Genomic DNA, 22,629 nt, shown 5'->3' with positions numbered 1-22,629 from the left:
AAGAGAACATTAAAAATATTTTAAAATGAAATAGAAGCAAATGAGAAAAAAGGCACTTTTGTAAAGTTCTTTCCTCTGGCATATTTAGAATTACGTTGTACCCCAGTGCCTCTCAGTCTGTCTATGGACTAAAGAGAAAGCAAATAAATACACAATCAATTACCAGCATAGGAAGTAAGGGCAGTTTTCCCTGTGTCCTGCCAAGGTGTTTCACTGTTTCAGAAACGTCTACGGAAAAGGCAGAAAAAGGAAAGTTGAGAAAGTGTGAGGGACTTACACTGATTTATAGATCAGTAGCGTTAAATCAAAAGACATTCTCTCTTCCATATTTATTTTCTCTAGTCCCAGCCAATGTTATATTAAGCTTTTTATTAAAGAAAATCATAATCGATTCCCCTTAGCACCTTCAAAAATCACTCAGCAGCAATTTACTAAAACAAGAAATGGCACAAAGTAGGAGAGAGCAGTTTCAAATACGTCGTGAGCATATAGACCTCATTTCGTTCGTTTGCACATTTGGAAAGAAGGAGGAAAAAACAACCAATCAGTTGGAAACCAAAAGAAAGACACTATAATCACAATATATCCCTTTCATTTCTTTATGACAAGATGTCAAGATTACACCTAGATATCTGATTTTGCAAGCTACCTGGTAACTGTTTTGCTGACATGGTGCGGAAGTATAATACAATTTATATACAATATAATATAAAAAAAACAAAGTCAGCCAAATATAGCTTACAATTTCCCTTCATTAGTAAAGATTAGTAGAGTAAGACAGTGGCTGAAGAAGGAGATCGATCCCCAAATCTGAACGGCACCAATACTGAAATTACGTACATAGGTTAGTGGAGACACAGGAGGATGTGTGGTTATACTGCTCTGTGAAAGAAGAAAAGTGAGCAAAAATGTTGTCTTAGAGACCAATGGAATAAATATTTCAAGAATGATGGAGTGATAAATACGGTTAATGCTAAAGAACGTCCATTAAATTTAGCTACAAGAATATTGCTTGTGATCTCGATTTTAGCAGTTTTAATGGGTGGTAGAGAAATAAAAGTTTGATTGCAGTGACTTATAAAGTAAGTAGGCAGTGAGAAAATGGAGAAGGGAAGTCTAAATAACTGTTTTTTCAAGATGTTCTTCTGAAAGGAGAGATTGGGGCAATAATTTGAGAATGAGATGAGTTTGAGAGAGAGTTGATCTAATAGTCATTCAACATCCCTTCTAGTCAGTAGACTTCCAAACCAATAGGGTCACAGTGGTGTCTTTATTTTTCTACTCGGTAGGTAGTTCAAGATTTAGTTTTAATGCTTTGGTAAGGAGATAAAATCACTGAGGTTGTAAAGTGTATAAACAAACATGGTTATTTTAACTGGAAATAGTAGCTGGCAAGCTAATGTAGATGAGTAAATAAATAAACCTGTAGGCAGATTGGCCAAAGGGAAAAAAAAATCAGAAGTGAAAGAGAAGACATAGCTACATACCCAAATTAAAAAGAGCTAACTTCTGTCCAAAGATAGTTGGCCATAAGTCTAGGATTTTTGTTTTTTTTTGTTTTGTTTTGTTTTTTTGCACTCTGTATTCTCTTTCAGTAATGGATTATCTACCTTTATGCTGATTCCACACCATCTGTAATGATGTTTCTTCCATTTCTGATGTTAGTAATTTGTGTCTTCTCTTTTTCTTGGTTAGCCCAACTAGAATTTTAGAAATTTTACTGATTTTTTTTAAAAATCAGCTTTTGGTTTCATTGGTTTTTCTCTTTTGCTTTCTGTTTTCAAAAGCTAAAATATTTCTAGGCTTTCAGGTGCTATGAAGAATTGAAAAAAAGAGGAGGTGTGACTTCTATGCTCAGGAAGCACTTAGCAGTGAAATATGACCAATAAAATTGAAAGCGTATAAAAACCGAGTATTTGTATCTCGGAAGAGGAAACAGAAGAACGGCTGTGCGTGTGCGAGCGGCTTCGGGAGTGCGGCGGGGGTGCTGCAGGGGTCCGCGCACGCCGGGGAGGCCCAGCCGGCGCCCGCGCTGCCACGCCCGCGGTGGGGATGGACGTGCGGCTCCGCCCCTGACGTCAACAGGGTTGCAGGTGTTCGCCACCATTTGGATGAAACTATGGCCTTTTTGCTCTTAACATATTTCTTGAGAACAGAAATAATACAAAGAAGGTGAGATGAGGAGCTTTTCAGGGGAAGAGAGTGCATAAGAGCCTAGCAGAGAAAGCGAGATTGATTTAAAGATGTTCACAGCGGGCGAGGGTAGGGCTCAGAGGTAAAGTACGTGCTCAGCACGCAGGAGTTCCTGCGCTCCTCTCCCAGTACCTTCATTTAAACAAACAAAACCAAACAAACCTAATTAGCCCCTCCCAAATAAAGATATTCACAAATACGGTTAAAAAGAAGACTACCCTTTCATATGTAACAGCATGCAAAATCTATCCATTTATACATTTGTGCAGGGAAATCTAAAGTTTAAGGATTATGTTGGTATGGTCTGTCAAAATTCAATCCACTTTTTATCAGAAATAACATTAATATCCACGAATTAATGCATTTCCATTGATTATACTTACAAGGACAGTAAGACAAATGTAAAATGTGGTGTGATGAAATGGATATGCCAGTTAAAATTTTGAATCTGTGACTGTGAGTTAATGATTAAAAGTGAGTTTACAAATCTTGCAAATATTGAATATCTTATTCCACTGAGGAATAATGTTTTCTTAAAAACTATTTGATTGTTTAATTAAACATGCAAGGTCAACAGGTACTCACATTATGGTTATCCCCCTCCTCCCTTTTGTTTTTTCTGGTTGAAGGTGATGTGTTTTAAAAATAACTTGTCTAAATTAACATTTCAATTAAGGAACCAAAGAAGCATACTTTATAAACTTGAAATTTCTATACATAAGGATACAGTTTATGGGAGATTAATATATACACATATATATGCTACTTTACTGAATATTTGTATTTAATTCTATGTTTAATGTTTAGCTCTATTGTTTTGCTTTCTGTTTTTGGGAAGTAGATTTGTCAAAATTCCTTTAGCTTAACATAAGTGAGTGTTACAAAATGAACTACAGATTCTTTGAGAAAGAAAGAAAAAATAGAAGTCTAAATTCCTGAAAATTCTGGCTGGCAAAGTTGTTAAAAAAAAAATATGTAGTTTAAAAATCTAGCTAAATTCTAGAAAAATCCTGTGACCCAAGATTGTGAAGATTGATATTTCAATTCTTAGGTGCATGTGAACTTGGGAAGTCTGGGGAAAGTCTAGAATTTTAAAGGACTAATGAAAAAAAGTGCAAAAATATAGAAGAATAGAATATGCCATTATAAGTTGAGAATAAAATTGCAAAACATCCTAGTCGCTCATAAATGAGTAGATTTTTGCATACCTTTGAATTATTACATTAGAATCTAGTAATTGGGAGATTTAATTCCTTGAAATAGGTCCAGTTTGAGCTGTATTGATGTCAATAGGATGTAGACTTATTACTGAGAAATACATTTACTTGGTGATGTTTATTTGAAAAAGAAAATCTTAACTATTGGAATATATTTTGTTACAGGACAGAATTTGTAGAACTAAAAATACATATTATATTAATCTAAATGCACAGATTTCAAGTAGCTTTTGCTGGAATTTTCTGTTTGCTGGTTTTTTTTTTCCAAGAAATATTTCAGGGATTTTAGCAAGATTTAAATTAGGGTACACAGTTGTCCCTCAGTATCCATGGGGGATTGGTTCTAGGACCCCCCATGGATGCCAAAATCTGTGGATGCACAACTCCCTTATATAAAATGATATCATATTTGCATATAATCTATGCACATCCCCCCTATGCTTTAAATCATCTCTAGATTACTTCTGATACCTGATACACTATAAATGCTATGCAAATAGCTTAAAATACAATGTACACGTTGTGTAAATATTTGCCAGTGTGCACTGCAGCATATTCAAGTTTTGCTTATTGGAACCTTCTGGAATTTTTTTCTCAAATATTTTCTATCTGTGTCTGGTTGAACTTATGGATGTGGAACCTGCAGATGCAGAGGGCCAATTGTATATGAAAATAGTGTGAGCACTGATATATTTAATTAGCTTAATTTATACTAATGTATTTAGCAAAGATTCTAACTTAGAGCCTTTATTTTGTTTCGAGGCAGACTCAGGAAACAAGAAGAAACACAGGTTTGTCTTCCATTTTCAAAAGCAGATCTTCTGAACAGAAAAGATGCCAACCTGGAGTCAAAAAGATTTTCAAATCTTTATCTAGAGATTCAAGAACAAAATCAAAGCTTTTGTCAGAGGCTGCCCCCACTTACTTGTTTTCTACATGGCAGGGTGGGCCTGCTCTAGTCGTGTGAAGTCTGTTCTTCAGTATTTTAAACTCCATGTTTGAGGAGGATGAATTCCCAAACTCTCAGGATGGGCACCTCAGACTAAACATGTCCACCTGTTAACTACTCTCTACCTCCAGTGCCAACTCAGTTCCCAAGTAAGTGCCAGGATTGTCCTCGACTTTCCCTCCCCTCTCTCCTGTTTCTTCTCCTGAAGTTCATTCATTCATCAGGCCTTGAGAGCTGGTGGGAAGGATACTCTGGAAAGAACACTGAATATTCAGAAGGAAAGAGACGGGTTGAATAGTATCCGGTTCTTGGGCGGCAGGAGTGGGTAGCTTCAAATAGAGTTGTACTTGGCCTTATTGAAGAGGAAGAAAAGCACCTCCGCTGAACATGTGAGCAGATAAGAGGCTTGCATATATAGGGAGAAAGCTGAGAGATGATCAGTCTGATAATCTGGCAGCTTTTATTTTCCTGTAATGTAGGTCATCTTCTGAGAAGAAGAGGGGATGTGGAAGAGTCAGAGATTTGCTAAGTATGGAGAAAGAGTGAGAAAATTAGTTTCAGCGAATGTGAAAGAGGAGTGCTCTGAAACGAGTACCAGGACTCCTAGCTGCATTAAAGCATTTTCAGATTAGAGATAATGAATTTATAATCCAGCAAATCTGACCTGTTGTAAACACACTTGGCTTCTCAGATATTGACAGGGAGAAACAGGTAATTAATACCAAACACAGGAAAATGATTTTGTTGAACAAGTGAGACAAAAAAAAAATTTCAAGGGAGTTAGTGTTTTGGCAGAAGTGAAACATTACGGAATCAAGGTGGGCATGAAGAAAAGTGAAGGAAGACGCAGTTTGATAGGTTAGATTGAAGACAGGACTGGGGATACCGATAAGATAAAAGCATTTTCATGTTGGAAGAAGACAAACGAGCAAACTAGAAATGTAAGGGTGTTTGTAGAGGTCAGGAAGTCTTACTAAGACATTTTCTGGGGCGAGTGCCTTGTAGGGGGAAGTAATTTGATTGATTGATTGATTGATTTAATGGAGGTACTGAGGTTGAACCCAGAACCTCGTGCATGCTAAGCACGCAGTTTACCACTGAGCTATATCCTCCCCTCTAACAAGACATTTTCAGATGAAACATTTAAGGTATGACAAGGACAAAAGTGTTCCGATGGGAGGGGTTGGCTGAGGCAGAGTGCAACAGTCACTTAGAGATGGCGAGGCAGAGAAATCAAGTGGCCAGCATGTAAGAGGATGGTGCATGTGGACGCTGATGGATCGGAGGGCTGTGGTTCATCGCTGCGAATTATGAGGTACCTGGGAGGACATCAGCGACAATGAGAAGAGGGAAAATGAACTTTAGTGAGACTCAAACACGCGGGAGAGGCTTGAGGAAGATGATAGAAGTACCATGATTCTCAGTTATCAGGTACAAACTAACAACAGAGACAAATTTGAAAATTTATTGTAAGATATTTTCTTTTTCACCCACAAGCTGGTGACCCCTGAAGTCGTTCAAATTGTGCCCCTATTTATTATAATGCACTGGAATGTGTGATACCATGCTACATGCTACAGTAAACAAAGTGTAAACTCCATGCTATGGGTGGTAATGTCAGCTACCACTGAGTAGTTACCAACTACTTAGCTACTATAATTTAACCAGTAAAGTCAAAAATGTAATTTTTTTCCAAAAATGTAAATTTTATTCTGACAAATCTGTATACTTTTCTCTGTATCCCATGGTGTTCTTGTCCCGTGAAACCTGTAATAAATATGAAATCTGGTTCGTTTTTCTTTCCCTTTAAGTCCTCAGACTTGATACAGGGATATTCTTATCAAGCAGTCATTAAATTTAGTATTTTTCTCATACATTTTAAAATTGAGAAGTCTGTAATTTATGAAATGGTTTTCAAAATACCAAAGTTCATGGCATAGTAAAGCAACGTTTTCACTTCCTAGTGGGTATTTTGTGGGGGAGGTAACCTACAAATTAGCAGTCACATGAAAACTTCCTTTGTAGTTTTTCACACATGCTTTGAATAACAAAAGATTATAAGTCATTAAAGTATTAGAGTATTTTTCAACCTAGAATCTTCTCTGATGGTTTATATACCAGATTATATATTCTATGACTTCAATCCCAGCCTACAGCAATTTTATATTGTTTCATAGCTATGATTTTCCCACCAAGTTTATTTTTATTCTTCGTGTCGGTGAGTATGCTTGCTTCTATTTATTTCCTTCTCCCAAGAAGTTAAAAATTATGTGCTTTTTAAAAAGTTAATTTCAACTATCAATTCACAATGTATTGAATGATAGTTTAGGAAAAATAATTTTTGTATAATTCTGGTACATGCTCATTTTGTAAGCAATGGCATGAAGTGTGAACCCATCTATTCCTTTTGTTTTTCCTTTGTCTCAGAAGTTTCCTGTTGTTTTATTTTTCCAACTATGTAGCCTCTTTTTATTAAATAATCTATCATTTTTTCATCATTTTGAAATGTTGGACCCGTAGATGTGTTCATTATTTAATTCTGATGCATTCTGACAAATTACTTTCCTGAAGGGAAAGGTTTAGATTAACTAGAAGTACTTACAAGTAAATGAATGCCTATTTCCCTGCACATCGTCCAACTCAGCGTGGTTGCATTTGGCTTGTCAATGTTTACTGATTCTACAGGTGAAAATGTATATCATTAATACGTTAGTTTGTATTTCTTTGGTTAGTGACAAAATAAAAGTCTTTTAATATGATTGTGATAAAAAATCTTTACATTAGCAATAAAAATGATATTTCTATAGTTCAACCTCTCTCCCTTGTCTGTGTGTGATGAGAAAGTTATAATTATTTACTTATACTTTCTCTTCATCTTTTATTAATTTTGTTTTCTCATGGCTTACAATTAACATTTTGGATTATTTGACATTTGTTCAAGTATATGTTATGAAATTGGTGATCTAAGTCTATGTAATGCTTCAGTTTGAACTAATATTCCATCAGATTCCACCACTCTCAAACTTTTCTTAGAACATACTTATTCAACTATTTATTCTCAAAAACAACAGCCATTTTTCTTCCTCCTCGGGTACAAAGAATAGTTCAATTGTGCCAAATATTTAAACAGCAACATTCTTATGGTACCGATATACACTTAAATTAAATATTTTTGCTGGTGAATAAATGAATAGGTCAAAACCTTCAGAAAACAATTTGAGGACATATAAAAACTTCTTAATTTGAAGATAATTTTATCCCAGTTTTTTGGACATTTACTTTCAGGAAGTAATTATAGACATAGAAAAGTTCCAATGTATAAAAAGTATTTGTTATTCAATATTTTTAAATACTCAAAATTTCACAATTAAGGTAGCTTTTCACACATGGTCTTTAACTTTCGATAAAAATAGGAAGCAATATAAACCTGCCAAATCTGCACCTACGAGGAACCACTGAAATTATACCATATTACAAATCTATTATTTTGCTTTATGTATCAATATTATTTGTTACATTAAACAGTTAATGATGTACTAGGGTACTGATGTATCCTACTTTATTTAACAACTCCCTTAACTGTAAACACTTCTGTTGATAACTTATTCCTTGTTTTTTGTTTTTCTAATTTAACTCCGCAAATAAAAATAAAAAACCAGTGCTGCATAAATTTGAATATTTTAAAAATATTTTGAAAGATAAATTGCTTAAAATAGAATTGATGGCAAAACTCCTGCATATTTTGCATTTTAATAAATGTTGATAATTTGTATTCACAGTCATTTGCCAGTTCAAAAAGTGTCAGTTGTCATCTAGTGTTCTCACAGGTAGAAGTTTTTGTCTTTTAATTTTCATGTCCTTATTAATGACATTGAAGATTTGATAAATGTTTTGAATTTTATACCTTTTTATTTCTTTTGTTCATTTTTGGTGGTTCATTGGCATTGTCATTAATTTAGGTGTCTGTGTGTTTACCTCTGCATGTGTGAGTTTGTGCATGTAAGCAAATGTGATCTGCTTGAGTAGAAGAAGGATGGTAGACTGACAGATTGAAAGATACATGGTTATTTTACAAATGTAGAATTTACCCAGTTCCTGAGAGAGATGAGTTTTTCCACTATTACTAAAGAATCTACAGAATAATGGATTATTTCAGTGATACAATAAACTTTATGTCAACCTGATCTGAAATAAAAATTTTAATGTCAAATTTAAATACTTAATTCTTTGCTTTTGTAAAAAAAAATTCTTTGCTATTGTAGTTATGCTTTAACCATAGTCTACACATTGTCGACATTATTCACCATACAGAGAATGCTAAGAAGGAAAAAAGGATATAGTTCTTAATCTACTCCTTTCAAAAACTGATTCAGAGAGAGAATGAAATATATAATCTTACTAAAGGAGAATAAAATTCTTCTTCTGAATAAGGACTGCAACTTTGGGAGAGAGATTCAGTCTTTCATTTCCTCCCTTTTTTACCCTTTTACTATTGTACCTAAATGTTTACTTGTACATTAAAATGGATGTGTTATTCATTGATCTGATGCAATGATCCCTTAACTCTTTTTCACATTTCTAGTACATTGATATTACACAGAAACACGGAAAGATATCAAGGTTGAGCTGAAGCAATCCAAGTCTTTTCAGGAAAAATGCTAAAGAATAAGCAAAACAAAGGTACTGCAAACAAACAAGAGGTCATCTACACAGAACCGAAATTTTCCAGATCTCCACAGAAGCGAAAAACACCTGAGACAAACCAGAGCAATGTAATATCGGGTGAACAGCAAGTAAACTACATGGAACTGAAATTTCCCAGATCTTCTCACCATCAGCACAGAGAAAGGTTGTTTAGGAAAAAAAGAAAAGGTACAGTATTATATATATTTTTGCTAGATCTTGATTCTTGAGTTTAGAAGATTATTTCTCTCAAAATCATTGTAAAACTGCCAAATGGCGCTCGTTATCTGTCTTCAGACCCCATTTAATTATTTTAGAATATTATTGGGAAATAGTTTGTCTCTTACATAATCCTTTACTATGTTCATTTCCTCTAAAATAGCATTGATCCAAATTCCAACAGCATTGCATACTTGTAGGAACTATTACATAAATTCTGTTTCTTCTTTTGTGTGTTATTTTAAAATTGTTAAAAAAATAATTATTGATGTTAGTCTTCAATTCAGTTCAGTCTAACTCAATCCCACAGATATTTTTTTGAATTTGTACTGTGGGCCTGCTCTGGAGATAGTATCTACAAAAATGAAGAAGCAATTACCACCTAGCTTCAAAAAACTAACAGAATTTCTTGGAAAGACAGATGATGGGGGAAAAAAAGAATAATTTGGAGGTAAAGCTTAAAAGACTTCATGATTAATTGGATATTGGAGGTAAAGCTGAGAAATGAGTAGAATATGATAATAAGGCTCTTAGCTTAAGTGGCTGAGTAATTAATCATCGTATCTACCATTAAGAAGCGTCACATTTAATCCTGTAAAAGTCAGATCATACATGGCATTTGAATTGTCCCTTGATTAGTTCTGAGGACAATGTCCATAATGAAATTAGATTTAAAAGGCTGGTCTCCAGGGAGAGGATGGAAAAGGGTGGAAAGACTTAAGTGAGTAGGTAAGATTGCAAATAGAGACGTGTGGGTGAAAAGTCTATCACAGACAAAAGCCATATATGAGACTTGAGTAGAGGAAGACTGAGGAAGGTATGTGTGAATACATGTCCAGAGAGAAGGAGAAAATAAACTATGTCAAATTAAGACCAGTGGTCTCATAAATTATACGTGGAAATGATTTCCTTGGGTTTAGCAGTTGGGGTTTTTGCTTGATTATGGGGCAAAGCATCTGAACTACAACTAGGAGTTAGGGCATTGGAAGGAATTTAGTAATGGGGATAAAATGAGTCCAGAAAACATGTTTACAGTTTTCTCCGAAAAAGTAAGAGAAATGTCAATAAAAAGTGAAACACTTGAACCAAGAAAGACAGAGAATTATATTAGATCTTGAGAGATCATGTACAGACTAATCTGACAAAGTCTATAAAAAGAAATGATGAAGAAATTGGCAAAAAACAGAAACTTCCCCTTAGTGAATAAATGTTCTAGGGGAGACTGGGTGGCATGGAGGGAATAGGACACGTGAAAGATTTTGCCTGAGCCATAGAGAAATGCTCATCCTCTGAAGCTAAAAGAAGACAAGGACAATAAGGTAGGAACATATGACTATATATATATACTATATATATATATACTATATATATACACACACAGGTGTGGGGATGGGCAAGTTAAGGAAATTCATGGCCTCAACTTCCTTGGTAAAATAAGAGAAAATTCTTGGGTTTGGATAGATGTTCAGAGAGGCTTGTTTTGTTTTGTTTTGTTTTTTTATTTAAGTATAGTCAATTTACAATGTTGTGTCAATTTCTGCTGTACAGCATAGAGATTCAATTATAATTGATATAATATCCAAAAATTTTGATAATTTTTTAATAATCAAAAAAGGACTTTGGGCAGAAGTTGGACAAAACTCAGAAGAGTGGACGTGTTCATACTTAGCCCCCTCATTGCTTAATCTCTAAACCTGGAAGGAAAGTTTGACTCCTCACTCTCCTCTTGGACACATACATGTCATCATGAAGTGTAATGTGTTCAGTCCAACCTGCTTCTCCTCTCTAGGGTTGCAGTCCATCTGTTTTTGCCAAGATTACTGAAACAGACTCCCCAGATTATCTCATCTTTCACTCTAGGCATCATTCGATTCTTTCTTTATCTTTCAAGCAAAATAATCATGATTTTTTAAAACAAGTTCTTACAAAGATGTCTGCTTGTTCATAAAGTTAAAAAAATAATAACCCTATAGTCCCACAGGCGCTCTCTCTATAACCACTCCCTCCTTTGCTCTATAATTCTATGGAGTTAGAGTTCTAGTCTGTGATTTCAGTTCCGTGAATGCACCAAGCTTCCTGACACCTAAGAGCATTTTGAGATGCTGCCTCTCTGAAAGGAAAACATTCTCCCACCAATGCCCCTTTTACTGAAAGACGTTATTAACTCTTACTTTCCTCCAACCTTCAGTACAACCTCATTTTTGGATAGAAGCATGTTCCATTCTCATGTGTAGGGTAAAACCTGATGAACATTCTCCTATTTCTTTATAAAATTTATCACAATTATTTTTTACTATCAACGAAAAGAAAAAATGTATTTTGTTCTTTCCCCCTTGACTAATATATTGCTTGTTTAACTGGCTAACAAATGAATGTTAGTGTTCACATGGAATTTAGGAATTAATATTTTTATTTGCATGATAATACTATTTTCTCTAGGTATATTTCACTTCTAAGTTTACTAGCAGTGAGAATATTTTCTGATTGCTCAGAGTTGATAATTTGTAGAATACTAGGCAAAGGATGCTTAAAGATGCTGGTGACGTTGGTTCAGGTGACATACCCTGGGCCTCAGCAGGATAAGAAAGAAGAGAGGTCAAGAAGGATCTAATAGGAAGGGAATTTGGATACCAGTAAACTAGGGTTCTCAATGATGTGGCTGAGAAACAGTTTTATTCAGGATAAACACATTCAAGAATTAGAAAATGAATGTTTGCCCTCTAAGAGTGAAACGTAATGGTCTTAAATTTTATATTTGGTGACTTGTGGGAAATGATAACACTTAATCATTATTTCTGTTTTCTTTAATGTTAGACCACCAATCTAGAGCATGGCAAGTGACAGCTGGGAGTCTAGGGGTCTTGTGTGTGGTCTTGATGGCGACATTTGGGATCCTGCTTGCAAATAGTAAGTAATTAAGCAAATAATCTGTTATTACAATCAGTATGTCAGCAACATAATACATTTCAATGTTTTGCTATCAAGACTGAATTTTTACATTGTTTTAATTATTTTATCCTAAACAGAACTAATTACTACCATGATTTTTGCCGTAGAATTTTTTCGCAGAGAAGACGAAAATGGGAAAATCTCACCTATTCCCACTCTATCTTCTCCAAATGGTGGTGAGTATTTACTCTGTTCAGGCCATTTCTAACATTGATTTTTGGGTCTAAGTGTTTGCTTTCCTGACATCCAAAAAGTCTGAGTGAATCATGAAAGACGAATGCCATGTCATTGCATGTTCAGTGTTTTATGAAGGAAATACTCATACTGGGAAAAATAAGAAAGATGATGTAGGAGAATGTGAAAAGTCCTGAAGTCTTACGCACATAAGTAGGGCTTGTGCTTTAATTATTATTAAGAGAAAAATGTAAATTATATTGAGGAAGGAGCGAGAGAGAGAGGTGAAGGGGGTCAAAAGAATAGAGAAAACAAGCGACAAGCAAGGGAGTTGTGTCTCATCAGCCATGCCTTCCCTTCAGCTTTCTCTGCTGGGGTGATTCCTCTAGCATTTATGAAATTACAAGCATATAAATTTTACATTAATTTTTATTATACATCCAGGTGCAACGGCCATAATATAGAAAATTGTTTGTTTTTAATTCTTTTTTTCACTTATTGCAAATTTATACGAATCTCCATCATTAATTGAGCACTAAAATAGAGAGAGAGAGAGAGAGAGGCAGAGAAAAAGGTAGAGTTTCTGCTCTAATTTTTATCTAATGGATGGTACTCCCAGCTCAGGCATCTCTCTTTATGTGTTAATGAAGCCAGTTTACATTTTCCTTCTGCCCAGCTCCAAATGTCTAGAAGGATACAATTTTTTTTCTAATTAAAATTTTAGTTTAACATCTAGGTTTCCAATAAAACAGAGGAAGTCATAAGGGGCCAAAAATGGAGAGAAAGCTTGAAACCAGAGTGGTATCCTGACTGTGAAGTGACCACTATTTGGGGTTATTTTCAATCTTAATAACAATATAGTCTGGACTGAACAGCTGCAAGAGAAACAGAGAATGAGGCCTTTGCTTAACTTGAGCAAGAGAGTTAAAAGTTAGTTTCTTGTGTAAAGCTGGAGGATATCAAGAAAATAATCTCTCTATTAGCTCAAGTTCTAGCTGAGTATAAAGACCTTTCTGTAAAATCTTAGGCAGACACACTTGGAATTTAAGTTACTTTCCCTGTGTGATCTGGGTTGGTATGTTTAAAATCATAATAAAAATTTTAGACAAAGTTGGAATAGTTCATTAATTTTTTTTGTGCTCATAAGATTATCTGTTTTTTAGCCTTTTAAATATGCAAATATAATTTTAATCATGTCAAAAATGATAATAATCTTATTTGAAATGGATTTTCCTTATAGCAAAATTTTATATTAAATTTTAAGTAGAAAAATATAAAATATGAGCTAAACATTAAGTATTATTAACTATGATTTGTGTAAAAATTGCCCAGAAGTATTATTAAAAAGTGCATGAAGTTTTGCTTTATATCAAATATCAGTCTGCATAAAAAACTCAAAGATATAGTAATTAATAATAGATATTCATGGTACAAAGTACAAATTTGTTTACATTTTCTAGAATGTTCCTGTGATCTTTGTTCAACCCACTGGATTGGATTTGGAAACAGTTTTTATCATCTTTACAATACACCCAAAAGCTGGGCAGACAGCCATGCTGCCTGTGCAGAGCTGAATGCCCACCTTCTAAAGATAGATACCGATGAAGAGCTGGTAAGGCAGACACGTCTGCTTTTGTGTTATACTATATGTTTGGTTGGAAAGCAGTGGGAGGTAGCGCTGTAATTTGGGAAATCTGAAGGTTCTTAGAAGTGTATGTTTCCTTACTTTGACTCAATTTTCTTAGGGAGAAATTAGAGAACCTTCACTATCTGAACGTTTAATGCTAGAAGAAAACCACATCAACAAATGAGACAATGTCTTGAGAAAAATCTAATGAATACTAAATGAATGTACGCAAGTCCTTGGGAGACCTGCTATCAGTAACCCTTGAGCCAGGAAGAAGTGGATTATAATAGGCCCACAGTTCTAATTTATGATTTTTCCCAGTAGGAAATTCTGTCAATGTTTCAAATGAGAGGATGGGTAGGTCTCAAAATCAATAAAACCGGTATGTCCTGGTTATGGGAAGATGGCACCAAAGTAGTCGAAAGCCTGTAAGTACAGTGATTTGATAACTAAACTTTTCTGAGTGTATAAGGAAATGTGTGTGTGTGTGTGTGTGTGTGTGTGTGTGTGTTTTACTTGTGTGAGGCGCATGAAGTGAAACCAAGAAAAAAGAAAGCATTATGTTTTTTGAGGAACAGCCTGTGGGCTATAACAGAGAACGATGCCAGCTCTTTCTAAATAACCTCACCATTAGGATCTTCACATTTTTAACTTTACTGGACTCTTAGGAGAAATTTGTGCATAGTTTTAGGCAACTTTATAAACCTATGATCTTCTATCATATTCTTACCATTTGTCAGTGGACTTATAATTCTGCTTAAACAGTATAGGATTAGGTACTGTCCAATATTTTCTGTTAAATTTAATGTTTTATAATTAAAGACGATCAATCTTCACGGTGTTTTATTCTTGTCTTGACTAGTTTTTGTTGTTGTTGTTGTTGTTATTTCTTATTTTTTTTGTTCTTGCTAATTTTAAGGTTGAGTTAATCTACATTTGGAACCACACTTGGTTTCTTAATTTTTTTCTTACAGATTAAAATTTCTGAAAATGGAGAACCATAGTTGTGCATATGCAGAAGGAAATTATGTTTTTAGTAATAACTGTTCATCTGAGAAGAGTTATATCTGTGAGTTTAATACATAGGAGCTGTTTTATTAATACATGTTTTTATTGATTCCTAATTAATAAAAATTTACAAAATACTTTGTTTATTTGTTGCTTTTATAAAAGTGTTACAAATTATTATTATTATTATTTTTACTAATCTCAGAATACTTTAAATTTTGAATTTAAACTGTATTGGGAGGGAGGAAAGTTTACCACCCACAAATTTCTTGGGAGTTTTCTTCTCCCTATCACAGTTCATATTAATATTGATTCATTAAGTAAAGTTAGCAAACATCTTTTATGAACTAAAGTATTTTGCAAAATCATAGTGATACAAAGATAAGAAGATTTTCTGTATTAGTTAGGATTCTGGCATGAAACAAGCATTTTGTCAGATGGTTCAAGAGATTTACAGTGGTGAGGACAGGTTTAAGAGAAAAACAAGAAATAAATAAAATTCAAGAAAAGAATGATTAAGAAACTAAAGACTAGCAACAGCGGGAAGCCATTTTCACTGCTTGGAGGTGGAGCATGGAAGCTAGCCAGCAGTGGCTCTGAGCCAGTTTTGCACGTTTCTTCCTAACTCAGCCTTTATTGACTTCTTGTTGGTAATCTGAAATGGACTAAGGTGGCTTTGCATTATGAGAATATGCAAATGCTCTGGCACTTGCCTTCCTTTTTTGTATGCTGCCCATTGACCGATCCACCGGGTAGACAGCAGAAGAGGGAAGCCTGGGGAGCAGAGTAGGAAGAGATGAAAAAGAGATTGGGTGGGAGGGATCACAAATCAAGAATAACCTACAGGTTTTACTTTTTTATTCCCGCAGGTAGCATGCATTGTTGCCTTTCACACTGATAAACATTGTCTCATGTCTAACAAAGGAAAGGCACAAAGATCCTTCAGCCTACATGGAGTATGGAGTAAGCCCCCGTTTGGAACTTTGTAATACTCCTTATACAAACAGTCCTCCTTACACAAGGGAACTGTGAAAGGTAGGGAGGAAGGAGATGATATGCAGAGTCGCTGTCTGTGTAGCTGTAGCTGATTATGAGGCCAAACTTGATCATTATAATGTCCTTCTTAATTACTTACTCCATGTCTATTTTTGCTATTTGGGTTTGTTAACTGGTAACATGACCCAAAGCTTTATTGCCCCTGTATCCAAAACCCTATCTCCGTAGTATTACAGGTGTTACTCATTGAATATTATCACTGAAGACGTGGATCCTGGAAAGCTCCCGAATGAATCACCAGTGTTCCAAGCATAGCTCTCTTTATCCTCAACAACCTAATATTACCATGAAAACTGCTATCAGTAACTCTACCCTCTATAGCAAGTCTCTGCTTCCTTGTCCAGTGGAATGGGGTTCAAAAGGCTAGAGAAAAGCCACAAGATGATCATCTTGTCCATTTGTTTATTGAGAATTTCATTTGCAGTAGATTCACTCTATTGCTAATTGGGGCAGTATGCAAATATCTTCACATTCTTTTCTTACTCTAATTAATTTGTGTCATTCTGCCAAGACTCTGATCAACTTGAAATCCACTCGTCACAGTGAAAAACAGATGGACGGTGTGGAGTATTGACCACTGGATTGTCCTTGTTTCACCATTTTCTTACAAGGAAAATGCTAAGTGGAATTTTAATACAGCAGCTGTCCATTTGGAGCTAGTATCTTGGGCACACCTCTCTATAAAGTATTTTTTCTATTCTTTCAAGTAAGTAAGCCAATCTTGTGTCTGACAAGTCATTCCATGATCTTTGACACACTGATTATATAATAAAATCCAGAATTTCCATGATATATCATCTACAAGGTCCAAAATACAAGTAGATATTGTTAGATAGGCTTGTTTATACACTAGAAAACATGACTGTACAGGCACAACTCATTTTATTGTGCTTTGCTCTATTGCACTTTGCAGATACTTCATTTTTTTTTTTTTTTCAAATTGAAGCTTTGTCACAACATTGCATCGAGCAAGCCTCTTGGCACTGTTTTTCCAACAGCATTTGCTCACTTCATGTCTCTCTCAGTTTTTGGCAATTCTTGCAATATTTTAAACTTTTTCATTTTTATTATATTTGTTATGATGATCTATGATCAGTGGGATAAAGAGAGAATTCTAAAGGCAGCAAGAGAAAAACAGAGTCATATACAAGTTAAACCCCATGAAGCTATCAGCTAATTTCTCTGAATAATAAAACAAGAGCCTACAATATGGTGCCTACAAGAGACCCACATAGTTTGAAAGTGAGGGAATGGAAAAAGAAATGACAAATTGATGACATGAAAATTTAAATGAAAAGAAAGTGGAATAGCAATACTCATATCAGACAAAAAGGACTTTAAAGTGAAAGCCATAAAGAAAGATAAAAAGGACACTACTTAATGATAAAGGATCATTACAAGAAGAGAATATTACATATATGCATTATATATAAAAGCACTTAAATACATAAGTAAAGACTAACAGGTAGAAAGGGAGAAATTGATGGGAATATAATAATAGTAGGAGATTTTCACACCCCACTAATTTCAATGTACAGATCTTCCATACAGAAAATCAATAAGGCAACAAAGATCCTAAATGACACAATAGAACAGCTAAACTTAATTTATATTTTTATGACATCACATCCACCCCCCCCCCCCCAGAATATACATTCTTTTCAAGTGCATATGGAACATTCTCTAGGATAGGCCACATACTCAGATGCAAAACAAGCCTCAACAAATTTTAGAGGATAGAAATTATTTCAGGCATCTTTTCTGGCCACAATGGGAATAAAACTAGACATCAACCACAGAAAAACAAATGAGAAAACTAATGATTCCATGGAGACTAAACAACATGCTACTAAAAAAAAAAAAAAAAAAAAAAAAGGATCAATGACAATATCAAAGATGGAATTAAAAAACACCTTGAGACAAAAGACAATGAAAACACAGCCACATAAAATCTATGGGATGCAGCAAAAGCAGTAACAGAAGGGAAATTCATATCACTACAGATCTTCCTCAAAAAACAAGAACAATCTCAAATAAACAGCCCAGTCTATCACTTAAAAACTTAAAAAAGAAACCAAACAAAACCTAAAGTCAACAGAAGGGAAGAAATAATAAACATCAGGGAGAAAATAAACAAAACAAATTAAAAAATGAAAAAAAATCAATCAACCAAGAGTTGTGTTTTTGAAAGAGTAAACAAAATTGGCAAACCTCTGGCCAGGCTCACCAAGAAGAAAAGAGAGAGGGCACAAATAAGCTCAGAAATGAAAGAGGAGAAATTACAACTGATACTACAAAAATACAAAAACCATAAAAGAATACTATAACACAACTAAAAAATTGGACAACCTAGAAGAAATGGAGAAGTTTTAGAAAAATACAGTCCACCAAAACTGAATCAAGAAGAAATAGATAATTTGAACAGACCAATCACTAGAAGTGAAATCGAATCTGTAATAAAGTCCCTGCAAACAAAAGTCCAGGACTGGATGCCTTTACTGGGGAATTCTACCAAACATACAAAGAGCTTATACCAATCCTCAGACTCTTCCAAAAAAATTAAAGAGGAGGAAACACCCTCAGACTCATTCTGTGAAGCCACCATCACCCTGATACCAAAACCAGGCTAAGACACTCCCCAAAAAGAAAATTACAGGCCAGTATCTTTGACGAATATAAATGCAAAAATTCTCAACAAAATGTTAGTAAGCCAAATCCAACACACAAAAAAAGGTCATACACTACAATCAACTCAGATTCATCCCAGGGACACAAGGATGGTTAAACATATACAAATCAATCAATGTGAGACACGACATCAACAAAAGAAAGGCCAAAAACCAAATGATCATCTCAATAGATGCAGAAAAAGCATCAGATAAAATTCAACGTCCATTTACATAAAAACTCTCACCAAAGTGAGTACAGGGAGAACATGTTTCAACATAATAAAAACTATTTATGACACACCCACAGCCAGCATAATACTTGATGGTGAAAAGTGGAAAGCCTTCCACTAAAATCTGTAATGCCTACTCTCACCAATTCTATTCAGCATAGTATTGTAAGTCTTAGTCATAGAAATCAAACAAGAAAAAGAAATAAAAAGGATCCAAATTGGAAGGAAAGAGGTAAAACTGTCATTATATACAGATGACATAATACTATATCTAAAGACTGCACAAAAACTACTAGAGCTGATAAATAAATTGACAAGGTAGCAGATACAAGATTAACATACAGAAATCTGTTGCATTTCTTTACACTAACAAATGGTTCATCACATTAATTAATTTGCATATGTTGAACCCTCCTTGTGTCACATATTTCATGTGACATTTTAATTAGTATTGTGAACATGTTCTCAAATTTTTCAATATTCTTTGAAAAAAAAGTGGGAAAAAATAAACAACCATAGAAGAAAATTAGGTAGAGAATGAACAATTTACAGAGCAGAAAATAAAAGGGGCCAACTCACATACACATATAATTTTATCTGCTCTGTAATCAAAAGAACTACAAATATTCAAAATATTTTGTTTATTTCGGTTCTCATTCTTTTCTTCTTGGTAAGCCTGGCCAGAGGTTTTTGATTTTGTTTATGGTTTCAAACAACCAGTTCTTGGTTTCATTGATCTGCTATTTTTCATCTCTATTTTGTTTGTTTCCCTTCTGATCTTTATTACTTCCTTCCTTCTGCTGACTTTGGGTCCTGTTTGTTTTTCTTCTAATTCTTTTAGGTAGGTTAGCTTGTTTACTTGAGATTTTTCCCTTTTTTTTGAGAAAGGCTTGTATCACTAAGAATTTCCCTCTCAGAACTGCTTTTACTGTGTCCCATAGATTTTATAAGGTTGTCTTTTCATTGTCATTTGTCTTGAGGTATTTTCTGATTTCCTGTTTGATTTCATTGTTGACCCATTGATTTTTTAGTAGCATGTTGTTTAGTCTCCATGTGAACTTTTTTTCTCATTTTTCTTTCTGTGGTTGATTTCTAGTTACATACTGTTTTGGTCAGAAAAGATGCTTGAAATAATTTTTATCCTTTTAAATTTGAGGCTTGTTTTGTGTCCTAGTATGTGGTCTATCCTAGAGAATGTTCCTTATGTGCTTTTAAAAAATGTGTATTCTATGCATGTAGAATGTAGTGTCCTGTAGATATCAGTTGAGTCCAACGAGTCTATCATATTATTATGGATCTCTGTTATCTTATTGATTTTCTGTCTGGAAGATCTGTCCACTGATGTCAGTGAGGTGTTAAAGTCTTCTATTATTATTGTATCCCTGTTAATTTCTCCCTTTATGCCTATTAGTATTGTTTTATATATTTTAGGTAATCCTGTATTGGGTGCATATAATTTAACAAGTGTATATTCTCTTCTTGTATTGAGCCCTTTATCATTATATAGTATCCTTCTTTGTCTTTCTTTATGGACTTTGTTTTAAAGTCTATTTTGTCTCATATGAGTATTGTTACCCCTGCTTTCTTGTCATTTCCATTTGTATGAAATATCTTTCTCCATCTTCTCACTTTCAATCTATGTGTCTTTGACCCTAAAGTGGGGCTGTTGCAGGCAGCATATTGTACGTTCTTGTTTATCCAATCTGCCACTCTGTGTCTTTTGATCAGAGCATTTAGTCCACTGAGATTTAAATTAATTATTGATAAGTATATAATCATTGACATTTTAAACCTTGTTTTCTAGTTGATTTTGTTCTTCTTTGCTATTTTCTTCTTCTTGTTTTTAATTTTTCCTTTGTGGTTTGATGGTTTTTTTGTTGTATTATGCTTGAGTTTCTTTCTTTTTGATTTTTGTGAATCTGTGATATGTTTGGATTTGTGGTTACCCTAGTTTTCAAGTATGTTAACCCATAACGATACCTACTTATGATAATCATATAAATTCAAACACATTCTAAAAGACCTACATTTTTTACTCCCCTCCCCCAAATTTTATGATTTTACACCCTATTTTACACCTTCTTGTTTATGCATTTGCTGTTAATTGTAGTTAAAATCACTTTTATAAATTTTTTTTATTGTTTTTCAATCTATATACTGGCTTATTTGAGTGATCTTCTATTTTTCATATATTTGCCTTTCCTATTGTGTTTTACCATCTCCTAAAGATTTTTGCTTCTTCTCTATTTTCAAGAAAAGAAAATTCTTTCTTCTCCTTTGGGAACCTCTATTATGTGTAAGTTGGTGTGTTTTGTATTATCCCATATGTTGCTCATATGTTTTTTTTTATTAGTCTTTCTGTCTGCTGTTCTGATTGAGTAATTTTCATTATTCTATCCTCCAGATCATTTATTTGTTCTTCTGCATTATTTAGTCTGCTATTCATTGCCTTTAGCTAGGTTTTTGGCAATTGAGTTGTCTAATTTTGGTTGGTCCTCTTTATAGTTCCTACTTCCTCATTTCAGTGAACTGCAATTCCATTGATAGTTTTTTCTTTTTATGAATTGACATTTTATTTATATTTTGAAAAAATAGTTTCCAAAATTTTAAAATCAAAAGGCCCCACAAACCAGAAGATCTGGATACATATGTTGATTTGCTCACTTCTTTCCCTGGAACCCTAGGACAGGGTCAGCAAAACAACAAAGGCTATGGTGTGCAGAGACACCAGGAACTCTGGGTCACATAAGCCACATCCTAGGTCTATCAGACCTTCTTTCTCTTAGTCCAGGGTGATGGCCATGAGATGCACATGCCCAGAAAGGCTATGAGAATTCAGAAAACCTGTGGATTATTTGCTGGCAATGACCCAGGCCACAGGTAACAGGTTTGCAATTCCTGAGAAATTCTGCATTCCTCACCCTGTAAAACCATGGTTCCTGAACATTTGTGGATGCCTCTTTAGAACCAGCTCAAACTCTTCTTTTTATGAGACTCCCCATTCAACTTCAGTTCACTCAGTGTTTCTGTGCCAACTTACTCTTTCCAACAGGCCCCTGACAACTAGACATAATTGGAAGACGTACTCATGAATGATATAGTGAGTAGTTATTAATATTTCAACCTTTGTCATGGTGATATAGTTCAATATTGTTTATGCTTTTTCTTTTCAAGAGATATCATTTTTATTAGAAGAAATCTGCAGATTAAATTATTTCTTTGAAAAGAATAAAACTGAATGTAAGAAGCAGGGCAGACAAATAGAGATGGTATTTTGAAAATGGTGGACTTTGTGCCAGGTACAGTATGGTTGGGAATATATTAATTCCTAAGAATAATTAGTGACAAATATTCTTAAATACATGTTTAAAAGGAATATAACTTTTAGAACTTTTTCCATGACAATAGAAATGAAATAATATGGATATAAGAAAAAGATGTATGAAATGCCAAGATTTAGCAACCTAGTTTTAAAAGTAAAATGAGATATTCTAAATCTGCATTGTTTGTTATTGAGATGGAAACAAGTTAACTGCCTGAGTGGTTAAATCTCTGTCTCTCCATATCTTGTAGAATATGAAAACAATTTCTCAGAGGCATTTGAGAATGGAAAATCTAAATGACATACTTAGCGGTCCATTTGTCCTTTCAGTTG

General features: G+C 34.3%; 1 protein-coding gene across 3 annotated transcripts; it reads left to right on the top strand.

Moving 5' to 3' along the window:
- The first annotated feature begins 4,197 nt into the window (after nucleotides 1–4,197).
- On the top strand, nucleotides 4,198–16,736 carry LOC105094254 (killer cell lectin-like receptor subfamily I member 1). 3 transcript variants are annotated; one of them, XM_064479040.1, is made up of 8 exons: nucleotides 4,198–5,790; nucleotides 8,942–9,231; nucleotides 12,076–12,168; nucleotides 12,288–12,386; nucleotides 13,845–13,996; nucleotides 14,336–14,439; nucleotides 14,986–15,080; nucleotides 15,889–16,736. In XM_064479040.1, exons 2-8 carry the CDS (start codon nucleotides 9,015–9,017, stop codon nucleotides 15,915–15,917), a joined length of 789 nt encoding a protein of 262 aa, XP_064335110.1. In that variant the 5' UTR covers nucleotides 4,198–5,790; nucleotides 8,942–9,014; the 3' UTR covers nucleotides 15,918–16,736. The 3 variants fall into 3 exon arrangements, with proteins under 3 accessions (XP_064335110.1, XP_064335112.1, XP_064335111.1); XM_064479042.1 differs by having other exon boundaries at nucleotides 4,203–5,790; nucleotides 12,318–12,386; XM_064479041.1 differs by lacking the exon at nucleotides 4,198–5,790 and adding an exon at nucleotides 6,398–6,577.
- The last annotated feature ends 5,893 nt before the right edge of the window (nucleotides 16,737–22,629 follow it).

The sequence above is a fragment of the Camelus dromedarius genome, chromosome 25 (assembly GCF_036321535.1).
Source record: "Camelus dromedarius isolate mCamDro1 chromosome 25, mCamDro1.pat, whole genome shotgun sequence".
Taxonomy (NCBI): domain Eukaryota; kingdom Metazoa; phylum Chordata; class Mammalia; order Artiodactyla; family Camelidae; genus Camelus; species Camelus dromedarius.
Note: the sequence above shows the minus strand (reverse complement) of the source record. Positions and strands in the feature narration are given on the sequence as shown.

Coding starts and splice junctions, on each gene's coding strand:
- LOC105094254 (XM_064479040.1), top strand. CDS start 9,015: ATGCTAAAGAATAAGCAAAACAAAGGTACTGCAAACAAACAAGAGGTC. Junction 12,169..12,287: donor TGGGATCCTGCTTGCAAATA/GTAAGTAATTAA, acceptor TATCCTAAACAG/AACTAATTACTACCATGATT. Junction 15,081..15,888: donor ATCTGAGAAGAGTTATATCT/GTGAGTTTAATA, acceptor TTATTCCCGCAG/GTAGCATGCATTGTTGCCTT.